Genomic DNA, 21,859 nt, shown 5'->3' with positions numbered 1-21,859 from the left:
TCAATTCAGCAAATAGATATGGAGCGATGAGAAAAAGGAAGAGGGGAGATACGGGAATATCAAAGTGTTTGCATGTAAAACCAGATGCCGAGCTCTTTCATTACGGGTGGAGGTTGGTGGGTTTTTAATTTTGGTTTGGGGTTTGGGTGTAATTTTTTTTTTTTGGTTACCTTGCAATTCAGGTTTTCAAACCGAAGCCAGAGAAGCATGGTTTGAAACCCAACTCCAAGCTGAATGCGAGAGCTGCCGAGCTCTCTTTGACTTTATTTGGAGTGCTGGGCGCTAATCACTTTGAAGATCATAAATCTCACATCGTTTAAGCCTCTCCCCCAGTCTTTGTAGATGGCCTACATTTCAGGTCTGTTTCCCTCCCCTGTTATGCTCCAGGCGGGAAGGGAAGGGTGGAGTGACCTGGTTAGACCCCTTACTTGCCTACCAGTTCCCTGCTGCGGCTGCTCTCACCCAACGAACGGGGAGGAGGGAAACTCTTGCGGAGTTTGAGGTTTTCTCGCAGTTTGTGGGTCAGCCCTGTGCCTTATGAGAAAGCTGCCTTCTGATCCCTCAGCCTATTTGGCAAACGTTCACTCCCCCCCCTCCCCGCTTAAACTCTCCTCCCACCTGGATGCAGCAGTAATTTGTATGTGAATGAGAGGGGAAAGGGTGTGTATGGAAAAAAGCAGCATCTTCTGCCCTGCCTATCTGGTTTGGCTTTTTATTTAGGGAGTCTAATGCTTGTTGTTTCCTGTTTATATCAAGGGAAATGCAAAGAGAGCGTAATAAACTTTCACCTTCAGTGCTGGCAACCTGGGTAGGGACATCTGCTTCTTAATGGTTTGGGATCGTGTCCAGAGCGTGTCAAGGAGAGGAGCGAGGAACTCGGCAGTGGTGGCTTCAGTTTTCAGACCGGGAAAGGTCCGGCTGAAAGTGTTGGCGTCGGAGCTTTTCCTCGCCGTCATGTGGTGATCTTCACCAGGTGGTGACGGCCTGGTTTGTTTTATTTCCCCCACTGGTGAACGCAGTGGTCACACTTTGGGGAAATACTGCACTGTTCGTTTTCAGATGGCTCTGAAGAGAGCTGTTCTGGAGAGCCGTGCAACTCGCCCTTTGTCTGGAGTTATCCTAGAGATAACATTGACTTCTGTGATCTGTACGTGGAGCTAGGGCTGATGGTTTGGAGAGAAAACAGGTCTTGTGTGTATGCTGTAGGCACCCAGTGCCACACATCGACCCACAGCTAGGGGAGGGAAGAACAGATTCTGGTTCTCTGGATTCTTTTCCACCAGGGAAGTGATGTGAAGGATTGTGGCACTTGCTGGCCCTCGCAGCAATATGAGGGCTGAAGGCTCACATCTCCTTCCAGAGGAGGGAATGAGACGTCCTCTCCAAGCCCCTCATGCTCTCAAGCACAGAGCTGAGCTCCAGAGCTAGGACAGAACGTGTCCCTTCTGAAACAAAGCTGAAAGGCTGTGCCTCACCAGGGCAGGAAAGGATCTGCGTGTGCTCCATATCCAAATATGTCATGCAGTTTCATTCCAGCAGCAGGCTAACCCTTGTAGACAGGCTGTCATTTGTTTAATGATAATGACAGGTTTGATATTTGTACCAATACAGAGGTGATCCTGCCGTGAGACTTACCAATATTGCAGGCACTCATGTGCCTGAGTAGCCCAGGGCTCAGCATAGCTTGAATTTTCCTGTTGGCTCTTTATTACTTTATTTTCTTTGTTTTACACCCATTAGGGGATGTAATGTGGATACGGCCCTTTCCTACGGGCCTCCTAGAAATAGGATTTTGGGAAGGATCTACCTGAGAAAAGGAGGTAACTGGGAGATGTAGTGGTGGTGCGGGAGAGATCTTCAGAGCGTGAAGGGAAGAATCCAGAGTGAAATCAGGAAGCAAGATGCACGACTGAAGTGGGCTGGCATTTCACGTGCACTTTACTCTATGCTTAAATTCCACATCGGGTCGTACTCTGTGCCATTGTGACTGTTCCTTATGATGGCAAGGGACAGATTTCACACCCCCTTCTCCTCCAGTGATCAGTCAGCATCACACCATTGAGCTGCTTCAGGTTCCCACTCAGAAGGACTCGGGTAGATTTTGGGGGTGCCAATTGAGTGTGTCTGCTGGTGTAACCCAAGAGAGCAGTGAGGAACTGGGTCGCTGGAAAAATTCTTCCCTTCCAAAAGGATCTTCTTCCCACCCCGGGATCTGCTTCTCTAACCTCACCTCCCTGCCCTGTTTGTATCTGGCAGGGTTGTTGTCTGATGGAACATGAATTTCTGAGGTTTGGGGGTGGGGGGTCCAGCACTTGTTTGGAGGTAAGAGACTGAGTTGTCCCAGGTCTTCACAGCTGATGTCCCGTAGACTCATGATGTGAGAAAGGAAAGCAGGCAAACTGCGTCTGCGATGCGAAATCACAGGTGGCCCTTCCTCAGAGCCATTAACGCCCTGACCTTGCCGGGTATTTTCCGCCCACACGTCTGAAGGTTCTTTGCTAATGAATTTAGCATCCTCCAGAAGGTAGGGAGGTGTTTAACCCTGTCCTGCAGATGAGGCAGACAGGGGCTGACTCCCTGGCTTTTCCCAAAGATGCTGAGCACTGTGATTGCAGCTGAAATCAGTGGATGCTTTTCGGGAGAGTTGCCTGTGGACATTGAGGCTTATTGTAATCCAGGGCCTCGCTCCCTGGCGGAGCTGGGATACGGACTCCATTCTCTGATTCATAGTCTTGTGCTCAACCACAGACAAGTTCTTCCTCCCCTCCATCCTTTTGAAGGTGGAAAGAAGGGCCCAGCTTGCTAGGTAGTTTGTTATTAATATCTGGGATGCAAAACTCCCTGCAGATTTAATTTTGCTCAATCAGGGCTTCCCTCCCCCCGGCGATCTCTCTCACAGCTTTTCATTCCACTTTGAGTTCCCACCTCCCCCTAATCTCGTGTGTTCCCTATATGTCATTTCTGTTCCTGCTTGGCTCTTCCCTGTGGGTAGTTCAGGTTTCAGTCTGCCCTCCAGATTTCCATCCCAGTCCTGTTTTGCCCTCCTCTCCAGTGGAGGTTCACATCCTGCTTCCTTCTCCCCTCTGGGGATCAATTCAGATTTCACTCTCTCTTCTTCTCCGCATTGCCCCAGGGTGTCAGCCTAAGTCTTGCATCTGCTTTTCATCTCTTGAGCCTCCTCTAGTTGGAAATGGGCCCAGCTGTCCATATCTGCCTTGACTGACACTGGATCTAAGCTGAGCGCTGCCTTGGCCTTTCCCTTTTGAAGTTCCCTTGCTCCGTCCTAGGGATAGACTGATTGCATAAATTTGTATGAGTGCTGGTTCTTCATTGAAATGCAGCCCTTTGGGAAAGCATCAGAGAAAGCCCTGGCTGGAGGGAAAGTCCTCTGTTTCTATATACGGCACTGTTTTGCTTAGGACAGATATGTAGAGGAACCTCTTCTGCAGGCTAGTTTTGTTTTGGAGCCTTGCAGATGAGATCGCTGGGAACAAACTCCAAAACGTGCCGGTGACTGTCCTGTGAAGTTTGTAGGGGAGAAAAGGGATGGAAGTAGAAGGAAAGATTCTGAACCCTGCACCCTCTGCTCCCAAGGGATGGACTGAAGTCACCAGATTTGTTTGCTTAGCCAGTAACTGCTGACAACAGCCCGGCATCACTCCTGAGTTGGCAGGATTGTGCCTGGTTCTCAGATCCAGCCACAGCCCGTGCACAAACTCCTGCTTGCCTGCTCCAGACTCCCCAAGAGCAACCTGTATTTGGAAGGTACTGCCCACACTTGTTGCCTTGGTCCACTGGCAATGTGTCTTGTGCTGTCGTTTCAAAGCTCTCTTAAAGATGGAGAGACAGGCTGGTCTTCCCTTTCTGCAAATTCCCTGCTCAGCTGGGCTCCTATCATCTTTCACTAAATATTTTCTTAGCTTGCAGGCAACGAGCCCTGGTTTCATGGACTAAAGGGACCTATCGATTGTTTCCGCAATAGAAACTGGGTTCAGGGCATGGATGTCACTGTCAAGGTGCTTTTTAGGTTGCTTGGCACCTTTTTAAGTGGTGAGCGGCATGAACTGCCATGCATGGTTATGACTCTTCTGCCTGCTGGAGAATGGCTCATCGGTAATAAGGAGAAGACTCCAAATTCTTGAAGGCCTTTCATCTGGTGAGCTCCAAGAATTCAATCAAAAGCCTGCACCACCCAGCAAGGGTGGGGCCCTGCACCCATTTTGCAGAAGGGCAAGTCATAGCATAAAAAGGTGAAGGTGATGGGGTTTCAAGCGAGGCCTCTAATTTTGGAAACCTGACATCAGAGTGCACTTTCTGCCGTCCCAGAGGTGCTGATGTGCCAGCGCTCCATGTGAAATCAGTGGGTGAGCCGGAGCTGCTCGGCCCCTTGGGAGGCAGACGCTGGGTTTTCTCTTGCAGGACACCCTCTCACCTGCTTCCCCGGCACGTGGAAGATGCCAGAGCCCCTGAGCTGGGAGCAGAGAACTGGTTCCCTCTTCCCTCAACCTCCAGCCTCGTTTCTTCCACCCAAACCGAAGAATTATGCGGTACTCTCCAGCGAGGTTGATCTTTCTCACTCTCCCTTTCTTTTTTAATTATATGACTTGTGTGCGCTTAATGCAATTCCTCTAGCTGCTCTCCTTGTGTCCCAGTTCCCCGGGGCACGGCAGCGGGTGCCAAAACTCCCCCGAACCAATCAGAGAAACCTGCGGAGCTGGGACGGAGCCAGCCCCAGTCACGGGAGCCGGCTGGTTCCAAGTTCATTCCTTTTCCAATGTGGGATGGGGCGGAAAGCGAGGGCTCCCTGCGCCACGACTCCCGCGTCTCGCCCTGCCCTGGGTGCGGATGACTGAGCCGGGGACATCGGTGCTGCGCAGCAGGGAGGCAGTGCCAGGTATTTAGGTGGTTTCTGACTGGTTGGCAGCCAGCGGGCACAGAGAATACAGGATCAGCACGGTCTGCTCCCCCTAGGCAAGGGATCCACGGGAAGGGGAAATTTTCCGTGTAGGGAATTGGTTAAAGGTCTGGTTCTGGCCCCCGTAAAAGACCAATAAGGCAATTTTGCTGCTGACTTCAACAGGAACATGACGAGGCTCCAGGGAACCTGTGCAAGCATGCAGGAGGGCATGGGAGAAGCAACGAAGCCTGGCATGTGTGAAATCGGATTGATAAGGAAAGGGGCAGGGATGCAGCCCAGGGTGGGAGCGGGGAAGATAAGCGCAAAGGTGTAGGCAGAGGTGGAGTTCTGGAGAGCTTTGGAAGTTGGGCAAGTGGAATCGGGAGATGCAGGAGCAGTGCTGCAATGCTCGGCGAGGCTGGGGCAGCAGCGATGGCAGCACCTCCGGGCTCAGGGTTGGGGAGGAGAGCCCTGGAACGGAGCCGTGAGAGAAATCACAGCCTTTATGGTGGTAAAACAGTTTTCCATGTGCTGTTTGGAGGTTCTCACCGTTCTGACCAAGAAAATGGCATCTTCCCCTCCCCTTTTTTTAAATACTTCCAATTTGGCACGTCCGCAGGCCTTGGCGGGGAAGGCACCGCATGCCTGAGTACCAATAGCGAGAGCAAAGATGCTCCAAGCTGTTCCTTTCCAGCATCCTTTTGCCAGCTCGGCGCTCTCTGACCACAGGTCACCAGTCCAAGCCCTCGCTGTGCTCCTGGGGCTCATGCAGAGGCAGCACAGACGTGAGCACGGCCTCTTGGGCAGGTGCTCGCCCCACCTCTGCCTTCAGTTCTCCTCTCCCATGCCCCGTGTCTGCTTTGGAAGCCTGCTCTGCCGCACGTGATTGTTTGGAGGCTTATCGCTCAGCGCGGGGCAGAGGGATGGCTTCTTTCTTTTTCCTCTTCTCTGCTCCAAAGCAGAAACACTTGGGAAATGCTGCATCAGAAGGCTTGCAAACGCAAAGCCGAGCGTGGTTCTGTTTGTTTCCCTTTGTGAAGCGTGTAGCTCGGTTACACTTAATTTTGATTTCCCACCCCCACTTTTACTACGGCTCCAGCGCAGCCATTCACATCCTGAGCTGCAGCTCAGAGGGTGAAGCCTATCAGATCAGACCTCAATTAACAGACTCAAACGCCTCAAAGCTCTGATGCAGGTGTGTTGAGGTTAGGGATTACATTCTAATTTTTCCCTGTGTTGCCATTACTGAGTTTTAGGATGTTGTCTGCTAAGCATTCAGCGTGGGATTAATTCTGCTTTTGTCATGCTGACAACTTCTGAAAATCCCACTCTTCAATGTGAAAGGACACCGAATTGTTATAGGGCGAATATTGTCCTATTAACAGGAGGGTTTTCTGCTTTCTTCCTGAGTGTCTGTTAAGCCTCGCTGCATGTGCAGGATAGTACATGTGGAAATAGTAATTGCAAGCCCATTATTATTATTATTGCTATAATTCATTATTAGTGTGTGTTGTGTTTTATGGTGCCCACGTGTGCAGGTAATTCACAGAAGTACACTTACGCCATTGGAAGGTGGGAAGGCTTAGCTGCAATAGCCTTGGATCCAGTTTTGATACCTGTTTCCATCATAAGACTTCCTCCCTTGACTTCAGGCAACCCAGTTGTGTGAAATAATGCTTAGGGAATGATTCAGCCCAGGAAGAAACGTGCTGCTCTCTTTCAGCGAGGGGCAATTGGCTCCAAAGCCTCTGCGCGCCCGATCCTCTTCCCAACAGCCAGAGCCCTTTGCAGCTGCAGGGGGAGGGATGTGAGCAAGTCCAAGTCCTAAACAGTTGTGAATTGCTGACTCTCAGATAAGCCAGATACGAGGGCAGATAAATACCTGTTTCAAAGAGGTTGCCGTCTAAATAGAAACTGCACAACAAATCCGATTGTCTTCGGTCTTACGATGACAACCACAGCTACTGCTGGAGGAGGCTGGTGTGGCTTTCATGGCTTCACTCGGGCAGGGTACGGGCACCCCTTATCCAGGCTTGGGGAGAGCATCCCAGAGGGGTGCAGAATCAGCCCATCCCACCTCAGCGAAGGGGATGGCGGAGTAGTGCTAACGTTACCTGGAAGTGCTCCCAGCCAGCAGCAGATGCTTGCTGGCCTGGGGACCACAGCCGGTTGCTTGGTGCTCGTTAGCTGAATTGCTAATTGATCCTGTAAGCACAGGAATGCTGTGAAGCATCTCAAGCCACCTTGGCGGTGCTGGGTTACAGCAGGAGGCTGCAGCCCCTGTGCAACCGATGGCATCCTGCTGCCACCTCATCGGATCAGGCGGGGGTTGCTCCGTCCGTCTGTCGGAGGGGTACGGCCTTCCACACGGTGAGATGGGAGCTGCTAACTTTGCAACTTCCTCGTGTAAGGCTGGCTTTTTACAGCTTTGCAATATGTCTGCAGGATGTTTTCATGAGCCGAATGTTTGCCAAAAGTTCACAGATCAGTTACAAAACAGATGTACTTTTTTTTTTCCTCCCCTTCTTCCTACTGGTAAGGAAGAGTTTGTGCAGTAATTGCAGGCAGGTTGGGAGATGTTTTCTTCATAATTCTCCTTCTTATGAAATGTTTATGAAACACCTTCCACAAATCAGTTGCGCAAGCAAGCTGAAGAGCTTTGATCATTTTCCATCGCCCTCAATATGTTTCTTAGTTTGTTTTGCTTTTTGTTTTTGTTTTCAGGCTAGAGATAGGTAAGAACCAATCCATCATTGGCCGTGCCCAGCAGACGCGCTAGCCAACTAAGGGACTCCTTCCATCCAGTCACCCTTCCTGTGTTTTTCACAGGGATTGCTTGGGGGCAGCTGACCCTATTTTAAGGCTGTGAAAACATCCACTTGAGATCTCCAAGTGTGATTCCTCTCCCCAGCCCTCGGCAGCTCGGCGTGCGGGTGCCGCCACCTGCCGTTACCTGCTGCCCAGGGGCCCCAGCCCGGAGACTGCCCAGGTGCCTGCGAGCACTGCCTTATTTCCCCCTCCTCTCTTACAAGTTAATTTTTTTCCCTTCGTAGCATTATTTTCCCAAACCCAACTGGATGGGAAGGAACTAAGGTTCGTTCTCAATGCCTTCTCGTTCCTGCCCTGACCATGATGTAAATGCAAGGAACTGGGGAACCACAGCAAGACCTGGTCCTGATTTTAACCCAATCACACTTGTTTTTGTGCATGGTCATCTAGCGTGGATCTCAGCAAACACCTACATGAGCTGATTTTTTTTTTCAGCCTTCTTTGGTTCCTTAAGGAAAACTCTCCAATTTGCAGAAAATAACAGCAAAAGTCAGATGCACTGGGAAAGGAGAAAGGCAACTCCTCCTCTTGTTTTATTAGTTTGAAATTTACATTATTTTAAGTCTCATGATATTGAGTGGCCTCGCCCACAATGTGTGTGGTTTTTTGGGGTTTTTGGTTTGGTTTCTTTCTAACGTACGGTTGGTAACAGTGCCGGTTTAGCTGGGGAAAAAATGAAGGTGCAGGATTTGCATAAACCATCCCAAAAGTTTTGGATATGCCCCGAACTCTTGCTAATGAACAATTAGCCAGCTGCAGGCCTGTTGGGGAGAGGAAGAGGAGGGAGAAGTAAAACTGAGCCTAAAACCAATGAAAAAAGGTGCAGGGGAGAAGGATTTGTCAAGAACACCCAGGTTCCCGCCCACTGCGCAGGAGAGAGCCAGAGAATTCCAGGGCCGGGGGAAGGAGCAGTGGGAGATGTTGTTGTTTTTAAATGGGGAACCGGTCCTTTGCCAAACCCACCTCCCGTTCTCATATTGTGCGATGCCGGGATGCAGCTACACACCCCTTTCGGCCTGGAACGCTTCCAGATCATTCCGCTTGGCAGCTGTAAAAATTGATTTCAGTTTGGAAATGGCTCGTGCTTCTTCAACACTCCGCTCCTACCGGGATCGTAACCCAGGCGGGATCAAGTGCCTCGTTCTCTAACACGCGGATATCTTTTCTTTTTGGGACCGTTCAGCCTTGGATGACTGCGTTGTATGAGGCAGACACGCGTGAATTGCGAGCAGGAGTAGCATTTATTTATTTATTTTTACTTTTTGCCTCGGATGATTTATACCTGTATTTTTTTTTCTTTTTTTTTTTGAATCACCTTTAGGAAAAAAAAAAAAAAAGGTGCATAAAACCATTTCCCTGCGGTGACTGGATGGCTCAAGGGTAACGGTGCATTCTCCGGAGCCCTTTGCCTAACATTTAGTAACTTAGACACTATCCGCGCTGATAGTGATCAAGAAGCTCTTTCCATCTGATTCCTTCGCCAGGCTAAGCGGGATGATCATGCCGACCTGAAAGGTAGGAAAGAACTGGAATTCACAGCATGTATAAGCCTTGTTGCAAGGAGCTACTACTATTGCAAAACTAGTTTCGGCAGTATCCAGAGCTACAGTTTAAGTGAAGGAGATGTTGTAACTCTTCCCTCTGCACAGCACCTTCCAAAAAGCAGAGGTTAACGTTTATCGGGTCGGCTCCCTGTGGTCGCACTTCCTCTTCGGGGCACGGAGGTGGTGTGTATTTGTTTGCTTTGCTCAAACTGAAATAAAAGATCCTTCAGCCAAAAATACCCGCACGGGCCATTGCTTTTAAAGGGGCATTTCTTGTCCCCCTCTGCTGGTAGAAGGCTGCATGACCTAAAGTCCGTGCCAGCGCTGCGAAACGCCAGCAAACACAACCCTGCTCGAATTCCGGGCGATGTTGGGCTCGGCGGATATTTGACGGGAGATGGTGAGGTTCAGCTCTGGTAGTAAGAGGGAACCTGAGATTCTGAGTCTGTAGACAAGGTTTTCTAGATGTATTCTTTCTGTTTTCTTCCTGTTCTTTTCAGTTTGTGGGAACTGGAGCCTCTTCTTGCGCTGGAAAAGCTTAAACTAGGAAGGGGACTGCTGATGTGAGCCTTCCTGTAGGCACAGTCATGCTTGGGGAAAACTTGAGGCTGTCTGGGAATTGTTTGAGTGCATCTTTTATTGGAGAAAACGTATTATAAGAGATCTGTATGACTTTTCTCATGCCTCTGCACTCTATCTGCACATAGACGCTCCTCAGCTTTCAGGAATTATTCTAAAAACTCCTAAAATCTCCCCAACCAGGTTGTCCTTTCTCCTCTCCCACTTGGTCTTGTCAAAAAATAATAAAATTTAAAAAGCAGCTAGTACAAAATGACGTATTTTTATTATTATTTTTTAGTACTAGTTTTTTTAAAGAGTAGCAATGTTAAAAATTAATTATGGAGGCCATGGGGTAAACCAAACGTAAGGATTCAGTTCTGGTCCCTGTGTAAATTCTGAAGAACCCATGTAAAAATGTGGATTCAGAAATAATGATTTCTGTAGACTGGAATCTTCCTTGAACATTTAAAATAGGTTAAAATGACCACTGGACAAAGGGCTGGCACCTGTGAAGTTTGCCTTTTTTTCCTCACAGCTTCTTTTAGCTAAGGAAGCAAATCTTTTCCTTGCCAGATTTTTTTCCTTGCCAGTACAGCAGGACTTCCCCCACTTCTTGTTGCTTTCTCACGGTTTGGGGCATGTGGTGCCTAGGGTGTGCGTTTTCAAGTCTGGAAGGGCATACTGCTTTTTAAGGTCTCTTACTTCATGATCTTTCCTCTTCTTTTCCCTTGTACCACCCTCTGCTACCTGCAGAACAACATGTGAGGCCATCTGCAGCCACACTATTGGGCTGTGAGTGGTGATCTGTAAAGGGGAATTGCATCGTGTCTTCCTCATAACACCACAAAATGCCTCAGTGTTTCATCTGAGGAAAGCACTCGCATGCTTTAAAGCCTGTGAAGTGACTGGAAACTTCCTGAAACGTTTTAATTAATGTGATTTAATTGAGTGAACTGCAAGCTTCCCCTTGGTTTAGCAGAGCAGGAAAATTATTCCCCTCTTACAGTCGTAGATCCATTCGGGTTGGAAGACCATCTAGTCCAACCTTTAACCTAGTACTGACATAAAAATATATAAACTGGAGAGCAGAAGTGAGGAACAACCCCTACCTTTCTGCAAAGCCAGGGATGGAAGCAATAGGCCCTGATTTCTCCCCCTTCTCTGAAAGCAATCCCTTTAATCTGAAAGCGATCCCTTCCCCGTCTCTTCCAGCCTAACTTCCTACCATCCCAGGCATCCCACGGCCTATGTCTGTGCCCTAAGGCTACAACTGCTTTGCTCTTTTTTCAGATTAAAACCGAAGACCTCAGCGATTCCTTGCAATCTACAATCCCCCCCAGGTCAGGACACCTTGTACAGGGATCATCAATGATGCCTGGAAGTCAGATCGCAGGGGTAAGTGCCTTTGGGGCATCAGGGGCTGAGTTAGTGAACCTCCAGAGGAAAGGCTGGTTTTGAGAGACACTTGCCACCTTTTGGCAGTGACAAAAGAAGACTTGAGGACATGATGGACAGTAAATTGGCAAAGTCTCCTCCCCAGCCTCTTTTTCACAGCAGCCAGGAGACCTGTGTAATGCCTTGCCAAAGGATGCAGAAAGTTTACATGGGTTCAAAGGCAGACTGGACACGTACTTGGAAGAGATTTCCTTTGAGGGTTTTCTAAGCAGGCAAAACCACACCATGCTCAGGAAATCCCTTTGAGCTGAAAATAGTTGGAGACTGAGACAATACCAAGGGGAAGTGTTGGATATGCTTGTCCTGGTCTTCCTCTTTCCCGAATGCCTGGTTAATGTCATTGCTGGAGATAGAATCCTAGGTGAGGTTAACTCCTAATCTTAGCCATCCTTAAATATGTTGGCTCCAACTGATTTACATCAGAGAATAAATCAATTACTTGATTTTTTTTTTTTCTTTAAGGTAAAAAAAAAAAAATAGGGTCTAGCACTCAACACTTGTTAAATTCTATTATAGTTAGATGCTGGAAGGCCACATGGCTGCTCAGTAATCTCTTCCACCATTCTTTCATGGGGTAATCAGAACTCTTACCCGACTCAGCCTTGTTGAAGTTCCCCAAGACTTCCTAACAATTATTGAGAAGCTTCAAAATCTGATCTTATTAAGCAATGAGCTCCCTCGAGAACATACGTCTCAAGAGAGCTGGTCTTATTGGAGCACTTTTCTCTCTACCCCAAACAAATGCAAACTCTTATCCCTCATCCCTACAAAAGACGTAGGACCCCAGGGACATGACAGAGCACTGGGATGCACTCCCTGCCTCTCAGTACCTATTCCCTGCTCTGCTCGGTGCAGGGTGGGGAGTGCCCGTGGCAAAGAACAGAAAATATTTTGGATCTGGTGGCTGTGCCCATTGCAGTTCGTTTGCAGAGAATTGGACACTTACTGGGCTTTGCTTCTTTCCCATCCCAGCACGAAGTCAGCCTTCTGTGCCAAGCAGGCTCAGTGCTGGGAGATGGGACAGCCAGCTGAACCTTTTCTGTGTCATTTTAAGGAGTTCATTCTCTGAAAAGACAGTATCTGTAAGAAGCTGAGATCCAAGGGCTTTTGTTGTTGCTTATTAAGATAAGGAGGTTTTGATTTCCAGTCCCTCAAAAATGTTATTTTCCAAGCATTAACTTTTTCAGTTAAAAGTAGGTGTTCTCCCTGTGGATGTCTGTGTGCACAGCATTTTTCTTTTAAAGCTGAAAACTTCAGATCCCGGCTTAGCTCTGGATCTGTAGCTCTCCTGTGCACACATGTGATGTGTTGGCAGCTAAATGAAAAACAAGAAAGGGGTCAGAGACAGTGCAAAAGACCAGGGACGGGGGGGAGATGATGCTGTGTGAAGAGCAGATGTCTCTAAGCGTTGCCGTTCGCTTTGTTTTTTCCCGTAGGACATGAGCTCTCTTCACACCCTGCAGCAGCTGGTATTGCTCCCTGGTCACATGCAGTCAGTTCCCCAGTTTCTTCTCTCTCAGTCCCAGGCAGGGCAACAAGGTAAGAGCAACCAAAGCTGAAAGGGGCGTTGTAATATGTGGGCACGTATCCAGGGAGAGCCTCCCTTCTCCTGACTCTTGCTTTCAAGCTGCCCTGTTTGATTTCCCCAGCTCGAAGTGCCTGGCCCCTTCTGCTGCCAGCGGGGCAGGGGGTGGGCAGCAGGGGGGCTGCCAGCACCCACGGCTCCTGCATCCCACGAGTGCCCCCTTGCTCTGGTGGAAGGATGGTGCTGGCACCAGAGCAAAGAGATCCGACCTAGCCAGGAGCATCGCGGGGCTGGGAGCGAGCTCCAAAGTGGGGCTGCCACTGCTTGTTCCCCAACCTTGCTCCAAGGCATGGGGCGGGAGAGGACGGGAGACCTAACAACTTCTGAAATAGAGTGTAATCAGCATCATGAAAGGGCAGAGGACTGAACGCAGTGCTTAAGAAAGACCTCGTGTTTCTATTTTTATCACCGATATTTTCATGGCATTTCTCCAGCCTCTGGGACACAGACATGCCATTGAGAAAGCTTCATGCTGCCTGTGGACAAACACAGACGTCGATCCATAACCTGACAGATGCAAAGGGACTTGGGTCCTCCGCTCACATTCTCATTTATCCCAGCACAGAAGTCCCTCTATGGGAGCCAAAATTCAGAATTAGAACCATAACGTCTCTGCAGCTCGAATGCAACTGTACACATGCTCTGAAAGAGAAGGATCACACCGTGGGCAATTGGGAAACCTATTTCTCATTGACAGTACCTGCACTCTTTTCTCTGCCAAACGATGCTGAGCGATGCATCAAGAAATCACTCAATGTATATTTAACAGTAGTCTAGAATTTAGTTTGCTTGAGCTGTCAGGGTCGGGATAATCTATTGCTCGCTGCCTGATTTTATGCCTGTATAAGAAACGCACTATGCTGGAAAATAGCATTTTGCTTCCTTTTATAGAACTACCATTTCTTCTGTTAAGTGACTTCCTTTGGCAGCTGCAGCCCTTCCAACAGATGGCCACTTGTTTGGCCATGACCCCTTTTTGGTTCCAGACTTGCTGCAGACTGGATATTTTGGCCAGTAGCCAGCTTTTTGAGCAAGATCTCCTCCATTTGAATAGGCGATTGTCAAGTTCTAATGATCCTCTGCTGTGTGCGTGCACAGCCACTGGGGACTGAAAGGGAAGGCACAGATGGGTTTTGTGGCACGAGTGGTTTGGTAGAGATGCAGGTGAAGCGCTCTTCGTGCCGATGAGGTGCGTGGAGTATTCCTGAAGTCATCCCTGGGGCCACCCCTCAGGAACATAGGAACATCTCCAACCTTTCCTGAGCTCTGACTGATGGATACATCAATTCACAGACTTCACAGCCACGGGGACTTGGTTGTAGGTTTAACCTTTCCAAGAGGCCACAAGCCTGGGTTTGATTTTATTGTTTTAATGTTCTTTTTAAGCTAGTTAAGTTCCCAGGCCTGATTCATTATGCGCTGATCTGATTCGCTGTGCAGCCCTTCAGACAGCTCATGCTGGCACGCTTGGATGAGAGGGTGAGAGCTCAGTGCTGCAAAGGTGGAAACAAGCAGCCAGGGAGATGCTGGGAATACTCTCAGCCAAAATATTGCTGCTGAAGACTTCATCTCACGAAAACACAGCCTCCATCTCATCAGCTGTCAAACCGGTGATTCCTGAATCCAGTCCATAATTTTCATTTGAGCTAGAGCTCAGCTTTTGCAAAGGTGTTCAATCATGTTTTTAAAGACTCCAAATGACAGAGCATCCGCCATGTCCCTAGGCAAGCCATTCCAGTGATTAATTACCTTCACTGTTAAAAATGTGCACCTCATTACCAGCCTGCATTTGAAATTCAAAGTTGTTCCAGCATTAGAGAAGGCTTATTGAAACACCAATCTAAATAAATAAATGGGATCCTGCACATTCAGATCTAAATTAAAAAAGAAAAGACAGAGAGGGAGAGAAAGACATTTCGGAGATGATCTTTTTTCCTTTTTCAGCAGAAGTCCATAAATGTCTATAGATTTCCCTATAATTGTCAGTTCCAATCAATGGAATATATTGCCTGTTTCAGGAAAGGTTATAAATCCTCTCTAAATTCTATAAGCTTCACCCACAACAGACTTGAAGAACCTGACTAAATTTATATGGAACTGCACTGCTTCGGTCGCTACTAAATCCTTTAGGACATTCCCTGTAAAACATATGGGCTTGTGCTCAGCAGCTTGTCAACCGAACAATTACACAGTGTCCATAAATACTACTTTTTGTTAGTTTTATAGATTTCCCCCCCCCCTTTTTTTTTTTTCTTTCATCATTTTGTGTCAGTGTATAAATTCCAAAAAAAAATCAATTTGTTTGAAATACAGTAGGGTAGAACAGAACGGGTCTGATGGCTCCGAAATGACACTTCAAAATGAAATGCATAGTAGAGAGCAGATTGGGTAGGCTCATGAGATTAACTGTAGGATCGGGATATTTTTAACATGATAAACAACTCCTGGAAGTTGGAGTCAGCAAAGCTTATATTGGAAATAAGACGCACATTCTCAATAGTTAGAGTGATTAAGTACTGGGAGAAATCACTGCTAAGGATGTGATAAATTCTCTGCTGCTTGACATCTGAAATCAAAGTTAGATGTCTATATAAAATGTCTGTGTCCTAGTTCAACCTCACGCAGGGATCAATGGTTGAAATATTTTACCTCCATCATCACTCTAGAAATCTCTTTCAGGCTAAAAGGCCATGGAAAGAAAGAAAAATAAACCCTGGTCGTTCTCATAACCCAACCCAGAGCCATCCACACTTGCAATGGCCAAAATTCTCGTATTTTGAACAAGCGTGAGCTGTTTCCATTCAGAGCTTCTCGAGCCTGTGCAGAGCGATGCTCAGCTGCCTAGGCGCTGATGAAGGAGCTGATCTGATCTCTCTTTCTCTCCCCAGCTTTGCAGCCAAACCTCCTCTCCTTCCCTCAGCAGCAGGGCAGCCTTCTCCTCTCCCAGCCAGGACCCAGCCTGGCATCGCAGGTAACTCACCCACCCCGAGAATCTTAAAGAGCAGCTTCACCGAGGGTGAATGGCAGGGAAAACCATGTGCTTTTTTCTGTCGTTGTGACTCCCTGCATTTGTCGCTGCTGTTTTTAACAGGCTGTGGGGCGTTCTGGGCTCCCTGGCTCATCAGTTGAACCTCACCTGGATGTACCCCAGCATTTGCAAGTGGCGAAGCACCTAACTCCGTCGGGAGCATCTGAGGAGCCCAGTGACCTGGAGGAGCTGGAAAAGTTTGCCAAGACTTTCAAACAGAGGCGAATCAAGTTAGGGTTCACGCAGGTGAGCGGCCTCGTCCCTAGGAATGTCGGTGTCACACGTGGTGGGATGGGGGATCCTGTGGCAGAGAAGTGGATGGAGGGAGGGCTGGGTTAGGTGTAGATATCCCCCTCCAAACATACAGAAAGACAAACTCTTCCTAGTGTTTCATTACCACGACCTCATCCCACACCTTCTTCAATATATGAAGGCTCAGGGGCACGGAGAAGACTCCAAGGGGAAGAGAGGCCCTTCTCTCTGGGTAGGTGGGCATGGACACTCAGCTACATCTGTTCTGGAAGCAGCACGAGAGGTGGTGACAGCAGGGAGCTGTGAGGGTTTTTTTTCTGAGCTCATGTTGTGATTTGGGTCTTCTCTGGCAGGGAGATGTTGGACTTGCCATGGGGAAGCTCTATGGCAATGATTTCAGCCAGACCACCATTTCCCGCTTCGAGGCTCTCAACTTAAGCTTTAAGAATATGTGCAAGCTCAAACCCCTGCTGGAGAAGTGGCTGAGTGATGCAGGTGGGTGACGTTAGGTGCAGAAACACCACTGATTTTGACCAGCGCAGGAGAGGCTCCATCCAGGAACCTCCCACAAAAGCCAGAAAAACCGTAGCCAGAGCTAAGACCTCTGACAAGACTTCTTGCTTGTGTTGATCACAGCCTAGACAGCAAAGCATATCTGCTTTTTTGCTTTAGCAGTGTGGGCACTTGGTGTCTGGGGCAATCCGCTCCTGCAGCCTCTGCTGCATGGCCTGGGGCAAATCTCTGGGCTAGTCCACCCTGCCCCTCCCTGCACAAACTGGCAAGAGAAGGCAGGGAGTGCTGTGCAAGAGATCAGCCCGTGGGCAGTGCCTAGAAAAGGAGGATATCACTGCACGGGGAATCCCCGGCAGCAGCAGTATGGGGCTGGTGTCCTCTGCTGGCTGCGCACCAGCACAGGAGTGGCTCTGGTCTCGTGTGCCCGTCAGGAGCTGCGTCTTTGACCAATTTACCACGTCAGGAGGTGTCTCAGCTACACGAGGGCTGACCCTAGGGAGGTAAATCAGCAGCTTTAACTGTGTGGTCCCCAGAAGATCTGTGGTCCCCATCAGAGCATGCTGGAAATTAAGATGGAAGAAATAAAAACGGTGTTTTGATTAACATTTTTATCACTTATATTTCTTTCTTGATTCCATCATTGATGGATCTGGAAGCACTGAAGCAATTGTAAGAGGAATTATGCATAATGTAGGAGCACTTCACTTATTTTGGGAGGTGCTCTAGTTCCCAGAAAGGATCTAGGAATGCAAATAACCCATAATCTTCAGTATCTCTTTTCCCCTTTCTCTTTCCCCAGAATCTGCTCCTTTGGATTCTTCCATGAGCACTCCCAATTCCTACCCCTCAGTGAACGAGATGTTTGGACGGAAAAGGAAGAAGCGGACCAGCATTGAGACCAACATTCGCTCCACGCTGGAGAAAAGATTTCAAGATGTGAGGGGAAAATGTTCCAATGTGCTGTGAACTGTCTCTGGGTTTGCCATTTGCTAGGTCATAGTAGCAGCACTGAATAATCAAAAAAAAATCATTTGTTTTGACAGCAGGTTAGAAAATGCTTGAAGGAGTTCAAGGGAAAAATCAAAGCAAAGAAATTAGGCCCAATTATTTCCTTGGTAGATGTTTTTAAAGCAGTTATGATTTCATCACCTGTACTCTTGCACTCATCAATGCCCCCGACCAAGGCTGACCCCCTGCACCCACCTCTTGGCAGCTGGGGTCAGCTGCTTGCCCAGCACAGCAGGAGGAGGGTGCCTGGCTGAGCAGCTCCTCAGAACCGTTTTTGACCAGCCCTCATTTATTCTTGTTTTCTCTCTCCTATCTGATCATATCAAATTTTCCTCCAGTCTTATGTTGATAAGGACAAAAGACAGTCGTTTTCAGATTGTTATGGGCAGCTCATTTTTTAGCTAGTACAAGGCGCTCTTTGTAATGGGAAAACTGTCCTGGCATCTCCGTGCTAGGTATTATTTTTCCCTTCAAGTCTCCATCTCAGATCAAAAACCACAGAGCTAAGTGCTGTCAAATACACCAGAAAATGAGTCAGGAAAAAAAAAAAAAAGGATGAGTACTACTATTTCCATTTATAAATGAGGGATGGAGAAAGCCAGAGATGAAATGGTGGTTGTGAGCTGGTGCGGGCAGGTGTACAACAGCACTCGGAGCTCGTGTGTCCTGTGCGGTGATAAGAAGACCACCAGTCATTAGCTTCCCCTCAAGCAATGATTTAGGGTGCTGTTAAGATCAAAGAGCTTGGTGCTTTATGCAATAGCAGGGCCAGGTACTGACTCATCCCCGCTGATTCCATGAGATTTGATGTTGAATCAGAGGCCCTTTCTGGTTCACAGAACATAATCTCTCACCCAAATGTTTACCCTTTGCCTTAGAAGCAAATATTCTCCCCTCTCCAGTTTACTTCCAACCCCACCCTCGTCCTCTGCCTTTCCAGCAGCAGAAGCAGGCACTGATGCTGCAAGTTACAGACCTCCGAGGCTTTCTTTAACCTCCAGCCCTTTCTTAGCAGAACCCCAAGCCCAGTTCAGAGGAGATCTCCCTAATAGCAGAGCAGCTCTCCATGGAAAAGGAGGTGGTTCGGGTCTGGTTCTGCAACCGGCGCCAGAAGGAAAAACGGATCAGCTGCCCGATGCCGTCCCCCATCAAATCACCCATCTACAACTCCAGACTGGTGAGAGACTTTTTGGGTTAAGGAGCTGTATGTGCTGCTCATGGAAGGGAAAAGGGGAGGGGGATACAGAGCAGCGTTTGCCCTCATTTATAGAACAACATTTTGTATTCTTTTAATGAAAACTCTGGTAAGAAATCACAAGGAAAAAAAAATGCACATTTCCCAAAAAATATAAATTAGTCTACCTTTGGATAATTAATCCAAATAGGGGTGCTATCCCCCAAATTCTCCCTCTAAGATTGGTAAAATATAACCTTCCCAAAGTTAATGGAGGAGGAATTCAGCATTCCACGGAAAGAGAATGACATCCAGTCATATCAATTTGGTTGAGTCTGAAACCTGATAGTAACCACTTACTTAACACGGGGGTGTTTTTCATCTGCTTAGAAATGCAGAACGCACTTCAGCAGCGCTATTTGTCCTTCTCACTTATTGCACACTCCCATTTTGACAAGTGTATTTTCATTGCCAGGAAGGATGAGAGAAAGAAGCTGCTGTGAGAGTTAGTGAAAGCATGTCCCTGTAATCAGAGTGGCTGTTCTGGATAACAAGCTGCTCTTGCATTTCTGCTACTTAATAGCTGTTTAGTTGCTTCCATGTAGAAAAGTGGCAGGATCCTCCCTACGGTGTTGTTGGTACTGCAGCACATGTGAGTGGGAGGAAGAGTACATATGCACAAGCAACATTTTATCTCGAAATCTTCTGGGTTTTAGAATTATCCATTAGAAGGCAGAAAGAAAAAAAAAAAACATCACAAGAAGTTTGGTCACTTGTTGCACAACACGTTTGGGCCGCAGTCGCAAACACAAAACGCTGCTTGCAAGCCGTGAATTTTTAAGGCAGCCGCTTTGGTGACTGGTTTCCCCGTGAGCGCGTCGCACAAAGTATGCCTTTGCTCATCAGGCATTCTGAACAGCGCGTTCGTTGCCTGTAGCTAAAGTATCACGGCTGAACACCAGATGCCCCAGGCTCGCTTTTGATTACAGCCACCAAATTAGTAATTGTCACATGAGGATTCTCACCCATCAAGAACTCCTCAAAGGAAAAGGGATGATTTGTGCCCGAGACCAGAACGAGTCGGGATGTTTCTGCATGAGAACATCCAGTCTGAAACATCCAAAGGGCAGGGGCTCCTCCTGGCTGGAGCTCAGCACTTGCAGAAAGTGCAGCAGTTTCAGGCTGTTCCGTAGATGATCCATAAATGTAGACCTGTGTGGGGAGTATCAGGCACACGTAATCCTCATTCTGGTTTCTTTGCCCGACCCTTGATATGGGAATTGTGCTGGCAGAATAGAGCACGAATAGAAGCATTGGTGGGAGGCTCAGATGTAGATAAGTCTGCCTGGGAGCCAGCACACTCCAAAGGGAACACGAAGGAGTGGCATGTTGTGGTCTGCACCCTCGGAGTGCCAGCTGCTGACTGTCTGTGTCTGTTCCTCCTCAGGTCTCTACCTCAGGGTCCTTGGGGCCCCTCTCTGTCAACCCGGTGCACAGCACCATGCCTGGGACAGGTAAGCCTTGACAAACTGTCTCACCCCCATTCCTTCCCTCCTTCCTCTGCTCTTGCTCTCTGGCTGCTTGGATTCCAGGCCACCTCTGCAGGTCCCTCTTGAACAGACCTTTGGTTTGGGACAGGGAAATTAGCCCTACCTAATGGGTGGATGGGGGATGAGAAGAGCTGAGTCTTTCTCTTGGCTGGAACAAAGGCAAGGAAAGCATCCTGGGCATGGTAACACTTCCAGGATAATCCTAGCCAAATGTGACTGGGGTGTTCAGGTTTGAGAACCAGGCACACACCTAGAAGCCAACCAAGAGGATGCTCAGGGGGCAGGTTACTGCATTTCTGCAGAGGAGCAGTGGCAGAGATGTGGTTTGCTCTGAGAGAAACCAGACTGAGCAGGGTGCAGGATGAACAGGATGGTGGAAGGGTTTGGGCTTGGGCTTTCCTTGGCAGGAGAAGGGGACCCCAGCCTCACTCTGCTCTCTCTGCCGTGCAGTAACATCATCGTGTTCCCCAGGGAACTCCAGCAGGCCCTCGTCCCCTGGCAGTGCACTCCATGCCAGCAGTCCCAGCACAGCCCAGAGCAACTCCAAAGCTGCAATGAACTCATCCGGTTTCAACTCTTCAGGGTAAGGCGGGGGGGGGGGGGGGGCCCCCGGCGTGCTCCGTGGGGGTTGGGGGGCTTGGGAGAAAAGCAGCGGGGCTCTAGAGGAGAGCCTTTAGAGGCTCCAGCAATGCGGAGCTAGGTGGTGGCATGTGATTACACAAAGCTCCACGCCTTACCTGAAGCTTCTTGGGATATGGCTAGGTTTTAGTTAAAAATAATCAGTAAATCAGGTTTGCCTGAAATTCTATGCTGATAAAAAAAAAAAAGAGAAAAAAAAAATCTGGATGGAAGCACTGTCCATAAGGACTGTCTTGAATTAATTCTGTGCGTGGAGGACGCAGAGGAAGGCTTATTTTGCTGCTTCTGCTTTGATAAACCTCTCCACAGCCAGGTTTCTCTCCTGTAGTGCCAGCCAGAGAGCTCTGCTGCAGCATAATGATTCCACACTGGCAGATAAAACAAGAACAGCAATTTTCCTCTGCTCTGCCTTTAGATGCTACAAAAGGATTAAGCCGCACTCGAGGGCTCAGAGCCCTTCTCCTTATTTCACTGACTGTTCCCCTGCTGCAGCCTGTGCTGCTGAGGCCTCTCTGCACTTGTAGCTTCCGCGGCTCGTTGCACGTGGCATCGAGGATGCTACGTTAGCAGGAAGGCAACTGAGAGGGCATTACGTGTAGCTTCTGGGCTTTCTGAGTCATGGAGCGTCCCGTGCCATGAATCAGACGTGCTCTCACCCAGAGGAAGTCCAGCAGCCAGGTCGTGTGTGAAACCCTGAGCTCAGTGCAAGCTGCTGCTTAGAAAGACTGAGGTTTTGCTCTGAGCTTCCTACAGGAAAAAGGATCGCTTGCTGGCTGCCACGTCTAAGAAGGGTTACAGACAGAATAGGAATGGTTTTTATTTCA

At 48.5% G+C, this 21,859-nt stretch overlaps 1 protein-coding gene across 1 annotated transcript in view; it reads left to right on the top strand.

The window, feature by feature from the left end:
- POU2F3 (POU class 2 homeobox 3) overlaps positions 1-21,859 on the top strand; it is a 41,157-nt gene that overhangs the window by 17,396 nt on the left and 1,902 nt on the right. The window contains exons 5-13 of the mRNA XM_035346108.1: positions 11,122-11,226; positions 12,723-12,825; positions 15,760-15,842; positions 15,963-16,145; positions 16,505-16,646; positions 17,464-17,600; positions 18,688-18,849; positions 20,294-20,360; positions 20,847-20,979. Coding sequence (XP_035201999.1) covers positions 11,122-11,226; positions 12,723-12,825; positions 15,760-15,842; positions 15,963-16,145; positions 16,505-16,646; positions 17,464-17,600; positions 18,688-18,849; positions 20,294-20,360; positions 20,847-20,979 — 1,115 coding nt within the window. The remainder of the gene's footprint in view (positions 1-11,121; positions 11,227-12,722; positions 12,826-15,759; positions 15,843-15,962; positions 16,146-16,504; positions 16,647-17,463; positions 17,601-18,687; positions 18,850-20,293; positions 20,361-20,846; positions 20,980-21,859) is intronic.

This window comes from Oxyura jamaicensis, chromosome 24 (genome assembly GCF_011077185.1).
Source record: "Oxyura jamaicensis isolate SHBP4307 breed ruddy duck chromosome 24, BPBGC_Ojam_1.0, whole genome shotgun sequence".
NCBI lineage: Eukaryota > Metazoa > Chordata > Aves > Anseriformes > Anatidae > Oxyura > Oxyura jamaicensis.
Note: the sequence above shows the minus strand (reverse complement) of the source record. Positions and strands in the feature narration are given on the sequence as shown.